Source organism: Eurypyga helias, unplaced genomic scaffold, assembly GCF_000690775.1.
Source record: "Eurypyga helias isolate BGI_N326 unplaced genomic scaffold, ASM69077v1 scaffold14720, whole genome shotgun sequence".
NCBI classification, from domain to species: domain Eukaryota; kingdom Metazoa; phylum Chordata; class Aves; order Eurypygiformes; family Eurypygidae; genus Eurypyga; species Eurypyga helias.
Window position 1 is genome coordinate 39,538 of NW_010225289.1, and position 11,690 is coordinate 51,227.

Below are 11,690 nucleotides of genomic sequence, written 5' to 3' on the forward strand. Positions count from 1 at the left end.
TAGAGTATTCTTGGAGATGTGCTCCGTGTGCATTTAAGAGGAATAATAGGAAAATGAAAACTGTCCACTAGAGGGGCAGCGTGCTCACACCATATGCAAGACCATCTATGAGGCACTTACAGGATATCCATTAAGAGGCTGGAAGTACAAGTTAGCATCAGTAACACACACATGCCCTGGATTAGTCACCAGTGGTGTCACCATTTCTGCTTTACATTCCATATGCAGCGTTTCAGAAATGCTTTGAAATCTACAAGTGAAGAAAGGGAGTAAGTTTACCTCCAGTTCTTAATTAAATAGAGCTACCTTCAAATTCTTTAGAAAGGTTTCCAGTTAGCTTATAACCCTGGGACACCAGAATGGGGACTTCCCTAAGCCTATTTTAGGCATGAAGTTCTTCGCTGAGACCTCTACTTTAACAGGCACTCCAGAAAGGAAAGTTGCGATGTCCTGCACCAGTATCAGAGTAGTAAGCCAGCTGACTTCTCTATACAGAGCTTGATTTGCTATCCCAATGCCCAAATTGCAACAAATTCACAGATAAAGAGAACAGTTTGGAGAGATAAAGAAGTAACATATTCATCTTCACAACACAGAATTTCCCATTCTCCATTACAGGTGGTTCAGAATATAAAGATGATAACTCTGAATTAGAAAGATTATGCTGCCCCAAACAAGCACCTATTAAGTGCCATGCAGTAGACTAATCAACCAACAAGCTGAAAATCATTTCCCAGGAGAAAGTGACTAGAAAGATACCTGTTTTTGTCAAATGAAGTTCTAGCCAAGCGCGACTGCAATATAGCGGTTATCTAATGTGGAGGAAAAATAAAGGTTAAAAAGGTCCATGATTTAAATGCAATTCGAATTTTATTACTAAACAGTGATATCAGAACTTCATTATTGAACAGTGGTATCAGAAATAACCAGATACTTACCATGGCAGCTTGATCTCCCATCTTATCTAGACAAGAAGCCCTGTAAAGCTAAAGGACAAGGAGCTTTAAGAAAAGTAGCAGAGAGATCATAGATTCATAGAATGGTTTGGGTTGGAAGGGACCTTAAAGACCATCTAGTTCCAACCCCCCTGCCATGGGCAGGGACACCTTCCACTAGACCAGGTTGCTCAAAGCCTCATCCAGCCTGGCCTTGAACACTTCCAGGGATGGGGCATCCACCACACAGCTCAGAAGTTAATAGAAACTGGGGGTGGGGGGTGTAGCATTCATGGTGATGGAGTATTAAAAAGAGCTATTATTATTTCTTTTTAAAAGTAGGACATGTTTGCTCATTGCTACTGTCATGTTATTACTTTGGCTATATACTACCACCTAGCATAATATAAGCCAATACGGGTAGATTACAACAGCTTTTAGAACGAGATGCTGTGTTCAACTGCTACATTTAAAAAAAATATACTCCAAGAATTTCACTTTCAGAACAAATATTTAAAGCAAGCTCTCCATTAACTCAAAAAAGATGCTGTGATGAAATGCGTAGTGACAGTAAGATAACCACATACCTGATGTAGAGTTTGTACAACATCTCCTAGTTTCCCAGAAACATCCAGTTGGAATAAGTGTTCTGTTCTACCCTAAAACCAAAATTATATTTACTACAAATGAGTTTAAAACAAGGCTCAGTGGGGAAAAAAAAAAAAAGTTAAAAGTAAAATCAAAATACTCTAAAACCTGGTCAAAGTATGCTATCCAAGACTGCAGTATATCTGAAACATTCCAAAGGGAGATGTTAAACCTCTTTGGTTTCTTTTCCTTCACAAACATATCTTCCCTGTGGCAAGCTCTTGGTGCAGTATTTAGTCTGTTATTTAATACAATGCAACATAACACCTTTGAAATTAACACATTAATATAGTGTAAGCATCAGTAAACGTAGAACTAGTACCTGCTCTGTTTCAGTATCAAACACATGTAAATAGAACTAGTACCTGCTCTGTCTGTTTCAGTATCAAACACATGTAAATACAGAACTAGTAAATAACATGTCACATTAAAAAAATTACTGTATATCTTTTATCTAAAAAGATGCCAGCCCATCAAATCTTTAAAGACTAGGCTAGAAGAGTTATCGTTCTCCTCTACATAAATAGTTTTGAGCTGAAAAGATCCCAAATCCAATCCCCACCTGTTTTCACTGGTCATTTATAAAAACCTCACTAACACATCACCCAGCATATGTGGCATACTCATTTTTTCCTCCATAAAGTTTTCCCAGCTTTGTTAAGTGTTGTTTCATAGTACACATTTCTGGTTTTGATTTAAAAGCACATGCATGGATCAACTGATATTAACTCTCACACATAACTCGTATTTAGCAAAGGTGGTGGTGGGATCCCTTGATGACCCCTGAATGTAGTACAGAGCTGCCTCAACACATTTCTGTAGAGTTTTGCAAGTTTTCAGAATAGACTTTTGCTTTTTTTAAAGTGAACAGTAAGACTACACCAACACATTGGTCCGTGGATACAACTGCATTAGTTTAAAACTGATGGAAAGATGACATGGTAACCTAGATGATCTTCAGTGTCGTGTATGTGATCTGAGCTGAACTGACAGCAACCCAAGAGGAAAGCATGCTTCAGGAAGCAAATGGAGCTGGAGTAGAGGGAGACAAGAAATTCAGTAGCAATTTAGCTAAAATCCTTGTGACATTCCACACAGAGCACCATTTTCCTTCAACAGGGAAAGCACGGCTCTCAGAAGTGGATGGTCTACAAGGCTTGTTTACAGCCAACAATGTAAAAGCTTTGTGAAGGGTTCTCTCTGTAGCTCTCCGGCCACAGGCAGAGACAATAGCTCAGTATTTTGTAATAGATGCTAAACAATCAATGCAAGACATAGAAAATAAGATGCACTACCAAACTCCAGCACTCCATGATGCATCTGGAGCTGGCAACAATTCAAGTAGAAGATATTTAGTAGCAACAGAAAAAAAATGTGAAGTGACTGAAGGCAAACTAGATTTCTTTGTTTAATATGCAGAAATATGGCTGCACTCTTGTGAAGTAAATGGTGATGGTTAACCACCAGGAATGTTTTAGATACGAATGAGTCTTGACTTAGGAGAAAATAAAATTAAAAGCCTTGCCAACGGCTCTTTTCATTCTTCTCTTTTTCACTGTTGGCAATGTGGTATTTGTATGACACTTAATAAATGTTGCACACAGAGGTGAAAACAGAAAACAGGAGGGCTCAAATAGAAAACAGGTTCAACACATGAAGAATTAATGGCATTAAGGAAAGAAAATCAAAAATCCTGGCTTAGAGACAGATCTAATCACAAAACCAACCCAAAGCAGTTTTTGAAAGAACAGAGACCAGCTCTTGCCACTTTGCTGTTCGTTACAGTAACGTGTATTTATGGACTCCATCATTCTTGAAACTACTTGAAAAAGTACGTTGAAAAACAGAATTCTATGTTTCAGTTCTTGGGCACATACGGTGTTCAGTGACTCTGCATTTTCATTTTGTGTCTTAACCCATCTCGCATTCCAGGTGAAAAACCCCTTGCTTCTGTGCCTTGAAGCCTCCAGACTCAGCACCAGAGCAGACCCACCCCATCAGCAGAAAGCAACCAGAAGTAAACTCTAATTTCTGCTGTGAGTAGCCTTATCTGCCACTTCTTTGAACTGTGAAGCACTCAGCTGGGAAATATCAATTAGCAATCTCTCATCTCAGGCGCGTGCAGAACGGAGGAGAAGCCGTTTAGCCAGGAGGCAGTGTCCACGGAATATCAGCAGCCAGTTGACAGCTCTGACTGTTGATCCCAGAGCTGCACATCAAGGTAAGTAGCAAGTGTCAGGTCTGCACTATGTCCTCCAAGAAGTATCACAAACCCATTATGGAAGAATTCAGGCACTTGTTTTATCAAGATGCAAAACTGCTTTTTTTAAAAAAAAAAAAGTTTTATTGTCATATTCCTCAAATTATAATTATCTTACTCTTTCAGAAATAACATAAATCCTTGCAAAACATTAGTTTGATGAGAACAGTGAAAAATATATACTTACTCTTACTGTTTTATAGGATGCAATAATGTTTCTTTCTTTAATGAGAAAAACCTGAAAGAATAAGGGATTTTACAGTTTCAGTCTTCAAAAAGCAATAAAATAAATCAGAAGTACCGATAAAGACGAATCCAAGAACCCTGTTCAAGCAAGCAAAACACTGGGTGGCAATACCCTGCTTTAGCTACCCCAGATAAACGACGACCTTTTATAGCAGCAAACTGCAAGAGGGGCAAGTGTTCGCTTTAGTTCGGATACTTACTTACTTGCGGTTTGTTAGTGGGGTTTTATTCTAATCATATGACCTTCAAGATTAAAGCCAGTAGGCACAGCCATCGGCCTAACCCCACTCAAGGGGAGGATACTCCCCCTCTTCTGGCAGCTCATGCCCTTCGGGTTCTGACCCCATGGAAATTACCCCACAGGAGTAACTCACAATGCAAACTGCTGTATAAACTGTCTCAGATGAACCCCTTCTTCCACTGCCAAACATTTTGCTTCCAGTTCCATCCACCACGAACACCAGATCTCCTCCCTCATCCAACAGCATGTTTTTGAGCAGTTGGTTTCTCTGATGCTATTCTCACATCTGAGAGGATCTTCCCTCCTCAAAACCCACATGAAACTACCCTCCTCCTTCAGAACATTCTTTCCACTCCTAGAGGAAGACTTGACTGCTAACACTCTGGTTTGTGGATAACGCCTTACTCTGTTGTCTGAAAGAAGGCAAGCCAGAAATAAGTCACGGGTTTGTTCTGTTTGGAGGGAAAGCTCAAACTTGCTAAATCTCAGGACTGAGTATAAGACTCTGGATTGGTTCTGAACTGCACCAAACACGCTGGGCTGCACTACCAACTGTCTTCTACTCCATGGCCTATGGAGACGTGGCCAACCAAAGGGCCTTTCCTGGTGCCTCGGTTTGCTTCCTACAGCTAGCTCCTTGCCTGTGGCTCTACACTCCAAGGCACTGTAGCAGCAGCCTCACACCAAGAGCAGATATTAAACTTTCCAAAGAACAGATGCTGTACCATTCTCCAGCCAGAAGTCTTCCGGCTGGCACGTACAGCCTTCCCACATCCCACCAGCTGACCGTCACCACATGACCACTTGCAGCACTGTCCAGCCAGAAGAAAGTGAGTGGTACACTCAGCCGCTTACAGGCTCAGCGTGCCTCTCTAAGTGCTACATGAAAAAATGATGTCAGATGAAAGGCGTTAATTGCCATTAGCTTGCACAGACCTGCATCAGGCCATAGGATAATAAGAATCAGAGTAAGACCCACCTGCTTTACACTGAGACTGCTCTTCTGCAGGATAACTAAACAGTTTTCTACACTGAGAGCCCCAAAATGCATTAAAAAGTAGATAATATAAAAAAAAAAAAGTTGGAAGCAGAACAAAACCTTTAGCACCTGTATTAATTTCCTATTTTTGGGAGGATTTTCCCCCAGTTTTACCTCGAGAAAAAACACTGAAATAATCTCCAATTATTATTTCCATTTCCTGTATTTTATAGCCATTGGTTTCTGTTGTCTGTTATGGAAAGCAAAGCTTCTTATTCAGCTATGCATTAATAGTATTTTGTTGAGCCTGAAGAAAAGGCAAACATGTTTTGAGATGTTCCAATTATTCATTATGTGTGGTTTTCTACAAGGCAGAAATTCTAGTTAGAAAAAACATTTACAATTAGATCATGGTTTGCCATAAGTACAACTAGCAAGGACTTCACACTCCGAAATCCCTAGGCCTTTTAGACAAAATACAGCATTTGTCATGCCACCAAAGTATTTCAGAATGTTTTCCCAGAGACAGAAGGATGACTGGCAAGCTACACTTGGGAGAGCGGGTAAGTGGGGGGTGTTAACCACACTTGCCATAACAAGTTAATAATCTTTTTCTATGATATGTTTTTGTAATCATTAGTTCTTCAGAACATATGCTTATGATGTATGGTGGAACAGTTGCATGGAACAAATAGAAATATCTTTTTCAAAAACACTCAATACACACACACACAAAACCCACCACAAACAATAACCAACAAACCAAAAAACCTTGACTACACAATACTCTCCAAGAAGCAGTTTCAAGAAGTAATTAAATGTACTGATTAACACAGACCACAAACTTCTCCAGCACAGACAATATTAAATGCTTGAGCTGATTTTTGACTGCAGCAGTACTTAACTGAGCAAGGCTATGAGTTTTAGGTACTGCTAAAGACAGATTTTACAGAGATGCTGGAATGTTTAAAAGGACATTTCCCACCTCACCTCTGCTCTTTCCTGAAATAAAAACATGAAAACTTTTTTTGCTGAACTGCAAGGGCAAGATGGCTTTGCCGTTACCACTACACACTGCAGAAAGTAGGAGAAAGCAATACAGCAAGATCAAAACAAAGTTGATTAATAACCAATTTAATTTCAGTCTATTTTCCTTTTTTATTCAATTCTAAAACTGCCCTAAGACCCATTATAAAATGCAAAGTGCAAAAAGTTCACTTTATCAGATTAATGACTTAATGAAATCATTAACATTTTGAAATTTCCAGCATCAACAGCTTCACATTAATGCTAAGTTTTTGACACAAATTAGTTTTGTTTCCAATTAACTCCCCACCCTAAGACTCCAGCTCCGAGAAAGATACCTTTAAAGAAGCTAACCTCACTCGCTTATACATCAAGAATGTGATACGCAAGCCTTACCTGATTACATAAAACCAAAATACCTCCAGATGTATCCCTAAAATGTAAATAAGATGTATGAGATGGGTGTTGCAACATTAAAAAGACTTAAATACATACATATAGAGTAACATAAATTCACGTACCGTGTGAAAGGGTTATTTGCTTCATTGTCTTCTGGGGCTTTTATACTAATGCAGTCTCTCAATGGTATCTGCAGCAAGTTATAAAAACACATACTCCTTCTTAAAAGCTTTTTAAAGAGAATCTTAAGCCATCAAGCAGTTGCACTGCTTACCTTGATAATGGGTTGGATATTGTCATCAGGTTCAAAAATAATTGACTTCGAACAGATTTTTAGAGAGCCTCTGAATTTTCTAAAAGGAACAATGAGAAAGGAAAGCAGTTATGTACGTGTTAGAGCTACAGATTAGAACACCACCAGCAAATGCATGTATGTAAAAGTTATGTACCTTTCATCTCTGCAACCTTTACTTATAATATGGTTAGCTGTGTGCTGTTCAAAGTAATATTCTTCCAGGTTAAGAAGCAGCAGTGAAAACCTACAAACAAATAAAACCTTTTATTCAAAAAGAAACCACCATATTTTTAATAAAATAAATCAAGTGCTTGGGAAATCTTCACTGATTTCTGTGCCGTGTCCCAAGAATGAATGAATTTAAAGTATTTTTTAAAAGAGCAAACCCATATGGCAAATTTGTGTAAACATGAAGATCAATTGATGCTCTTTCAATATACATAAGATCAGATGTTTTATTCTGTTCATATATCTCAGGTGGGAACTATCCTAACATTAGCAGGTTTTCCTCCCTGTAATCATTAGTTTAGCCCTGATCAGTGTATGCCAGTCAAAATATGCAATGACATAAAAGAAGGGGCAGGAACTAATCACTTGGAATGGAGGAGATCAGATCTTGCTGAAGCAACGCCACATGGGTCTAAAGTGTTAAATGTAAAGAGGGCCATGATTTTTACAACGCAGCTGAGTCATTTGATGGACACCCTCTGTGGGAGCATTACCCTCCTCTCCAACCACATTTCTGCACCTCCTTTGTACCAGTGCCAGTTCAAGTCCACAGGAAGCCTGTTTATGGAGTGAACCAATGGACAAAACACCTCAACAACAACAAAAAAAAACAACCAAAAATGGAAGTCTTCTGAGGTATTTAATTGCAGGACCACAGTAATGCCAGTGCTAGTATGAGGTAAACACAAATAAGCCAGAATGGATATAACATGAAACTATGTTCTCGAACAGCTCCACTTAAAAAAAAAAAGTGCCTGCTACAGGTTATTAAGAATTGCCAGCTTTACTAACAATAGGAACCTGCGTGATTCAGCAGTAGGGAATGACAGTGGGTATTGGCACAGCAGGAGGAGCAGGAACATTTCACATCACTTTAAGTTGGAAGTACAACAGCTTGTTTGCATGCAGCGTTGGAACCTGATCTGCAGAAGTGCTTAGTCATTGTTCACATTCCCACTTTGAGCTTTTTATACCATGTTCATGATGTGCTTCATGAGCAATGCCCGTGACAATGCTAATAAATGCCAACTGTCCCCAGAGCAGTATTCAAACAGCAGTAAACACGTCGAGAGTTCACAAAACGAACTGACTGTACCGAACAGCCTGCTCATTAAGAAAACGTATCTCACAATAGAAAAAACAGCACTATTGGAAAATACATCTTGTTGACGGAAGATTTGTGTTGTGTCTGTTATATTAAACAGCACATAACAATAAAGGTTTACTGTAACTGCAAGTAACAATGGGTCCATATACTCCAAACTGCTTGTGTGTCCAAGCCACTTTGTCCTAATGCTCTACTGCTTTTTCAAACCAGCGTTATCATTATCCCTCCCCTCTTGAAAACAGGCATTTTATGAGGGCATTAAGAAACAATTTATGTTAAAATGTTAGAAAACAAAAAAATCCTCTTTACTGTCTTTCATCAGGGAACAGGCACTATTGACAAAGAGAATAAACAGCTTCACAGCAATGACATTCATGGTCCCACAATTTTTCTTCCAAGAAAACTGCTAACGCCTGGTTATAGAACTCTCTTCTGAAAGTCACAGAATCATAGAATGTTTTGGGTTGGAAGGGCCTTTAAAGCCCATCTAGTTCCAATGCCCCTGCCATGGGCAGGGACACCTTCCACTAGACCAGGTTGCTCAGAGCCTCATCCAGCCTGGCCTTGAACACTTCCAGGGATGGGGCATGCACAGCTTCTCTGGGCAACCTGTTCCAGTGCCTTATCACCCTCTCCAGGAAGAATTTCTTCCTGATATCTAATCTAAACCTCCCCCTTTTCAATTTAAACCCGTTCCCCCTTGTCCTGTCACTACAGGCCCTTGTAAAAAGTCCCCCCCAGCTTCCTTGTAGCCCCTTCAGGTACTGGAAGGGGCTACCAGGTCTCCCCAGAGCCTTCTCTTCTCCAGGCTGAACAAGCCCAACTCTCTCAAGCTGTCCCCATAGCAGAGGTGCTCCAGCCCTCTGAGCATCTTCAGGGCCTCCTCTGGACTCGCTCCAAGAGGTCTATAAGCTTCTTATGTTGGGGGCTCCACAGCTGGATGCCGCACTCCAGGTGGGGTCTCACAAGAGCAGAGCAGAGGGGCAGAATCCCCTCCCTCGACCTGCTGGCCACACTTCTCCTGATACAGCCCAGGATACGGTTGGCTTTCTGGGCTGCCAGCGCACACTGCCGGCTCATGTCCAGCTTTTCGTCCACCATTCTTCACTCTTGGTCTCTTTCCTCCATCTCCACCTATTTTTTTGTCAAACTTCCCATATTTGTATACTTTTTCCAAATTCACCTGTTGGCAGCACTGGTAATTACTAGACTTTCATTTTAAGTTTTTGGTAAATGCAGGAATCCTTCATATATTCAAGGTAAGCCATGCTTTTACCTCAAAACTTTGACTGCTATTCACAGTAACATCATCATGCTTACATAAGCCAAAATACATAAACTAAGAAGAGTCACCAAGACTTCTCTCTCAAATTTTTCAGGATAATCATCCCCTAGAAACTGTTGTACCTTTATACTCAACACCTTATGCACCAATTCACCTTTCCAAAACCAGCAGCTGTGGGCTACTGGGAAAGATTTGAGGTACACTCCCTGGCATCATCTTCACTCCAGCCAAATCAAATGACTTTTTATTTTTTTCCCCCCATGAAAAGGCAGAAGCTATGTGCAAAAACTCGATGTAAACTCTTCCCATAGGCTAACTAGGTACTGCAGGAAACTGTAGGCCCATTCCTTTTTGAATACAATGTTTACTAGTAGCATGCAGTTTACTATTTTGCTGTTAGACTGTGTCTCTTCCACACATCTACTCCCCATCCAGATTTACAGAGACAGCATCACTGTAGAACTGCTTGCTGGACACCAGCAACCTCCTACGCTGTCACCTCCTGTTCCCCTTTCTGATCTCAGCTTTGCTGTCCTGAAAAAGGGTTGTACTGCTGGCAGCTGTTACAGTGTTTTATTCCAAAAATCTTACGTCATATAGGCCAAGTGCATTTTCCACATTTTATCTTTCCCCCCCCGTGCTCTCCACAGAGTCTTCCAGGTGGTTCTGCCATCTCTTCCAAGCATTTCTGTGCTTGTTACTACTCTTCTAATTCCAAGTCCATTTACACTAACTGCATTTTCCTATATTTTCATGCTGCAATGAGTCACTTCTGCAGGCAGACAGAGCCAGACATCAAATCTCCTCAGATACAATCATCAATCTCTGATCTTCTCAAGTGCCCATTGCAATTGGGACAAACTCGTGGCTTGTCCACAGCTTCTCCCCCAAAAACTGCACCTTTCCAAATTCCACCTTTCTTGGCCATACTGTATCCCTCAAACAACACAATGTCACTGTCTGCTTCTTCACCATAAGAAAAGAACATCATAAGCTAAGAAGAACTATTGATGGCCTTTTTCCTGGAGCACAACTGCTTGCGTACAAAAATCAAGCCTGTGTTTCACTCTTTCCTGATATTACCAGTGTGTCCCAGCTCCCTGGAGCTTTCCACATTTCTTTTTCTCTTGCTGTTTTCTTTCAATCACTCACAACGATAGTCCCTCTTCACCTTTATTTCTACAAATAAGACTTCAAGTTCTAGTTACAATACTTTAAGTAGAACTAAACTTGTATCTCAACCACTGGTCGTGTTTGGTGAAGAAATCTAGACCAGTTCAAGTTACTGCTAGTTACAAGCCTTGGAGATTAATAACCTCTGGAATTTCTCAAATCAGATCAGTCCTGACAGCACAAGTATTTAAATGTCATCTGTCTATGTTAATGGTTCATAGGGTTCTCACAAAAAGGAAAAGTCAAATTTCATCAGATACTACTATGGTACAGGCAGAGCTTTTTAATCTTCATAGAACACGCTTCTTCCACATAAATAAACAGAGCCACTGATAGTTATTGTATCAACAGGGTTCCTGTTGACAGCCATCACTGCACAGGACAATACTTCAGGCTTGAAAGGAGGTTTAACAAGCATTTACAGATAGCAAGGGAACAGAGCAGTTCTGCTATGTTGCATCAGTAGGCAAACAGAGTGTTGTGAAGGCCTGAAAAAAACAGGAAACCTATCACAACAGCTATACAGTTAAAGCAATGGGGATCTCGCACATGCAACTAAGCCGTTAGACTTTAGGCTGAGTGTCTTAGAATCATAGAATGGTTTGGGTTGGAAGGGACCTTAAAGATCATCTAGTTCCAACCCCCCTGCCATGGGCAGGGACACCTTCCACTAGACCAGGTTGCTCAAAGCCTCATCCAGCCTGGCCTTGAAGACATCCAGGGATGGGGCATCCAAAGAGCTGAAGAAAATATTCCAAAGACACCTGTGATATCAAGATGACTGACATCCAAAACGTACATAATATCAACCGCTGCATAGTCCTATTACAGGAAGTTGTATGCATGCTTGGTATAGATCTAAATAGT

At 40.4% G+C, this 11,690-nt stretch overlaps 1 protein-coding gene across 1 annotated transcript in view; it reads right to left on the reverse strand.

Annotated features, from left to right (window-relative positions):
• Positions 1-10,246, reverse strand: part of NSMAF (neutral sphingomyelinase (N-SMase) activation associated factor) — a 31,111-nt gene extending 20,865 nt beyond the window's left edge. The window contains exons 1-10 of the mRNA XM_010149042.1: positions 10,242-10,246; positions 7,184-7,273; positions 7,009-7,087; positions 6,857-6,924; positions 6,732-6,768; positions 4,031-4,081; positions 1,523-1,594; positions 939-986; positions 760-812; positions 121-250 (exon numbers count right to left, since the gene is read on the reverse strand). Coding sequence (XP_010147344.1) covers positions 121-250; positions 760-812; positions 939-986; positions 1,523-1,594; positions 4,031-4,081; positions 6,732-6,768; positions 6,857-6,924; positions 7,009-7,087; positions 7,184-7,273; positions 10,242-10,246 — 633 coding nt within the window. The remainder of the gene's footprint in view (positions 1-120; positions 251-759; positions 813-938; positions 987-1,522; positions 1,595-4,030; positions 4,082-6,731; positions 6,769-6,856; positions 6,925-7,008; positions 7,088-7,183; positions 7,274-10,241) is intronic.
• Positions 10,247-11,690: the final 1,444 nt, after the last annotated feature.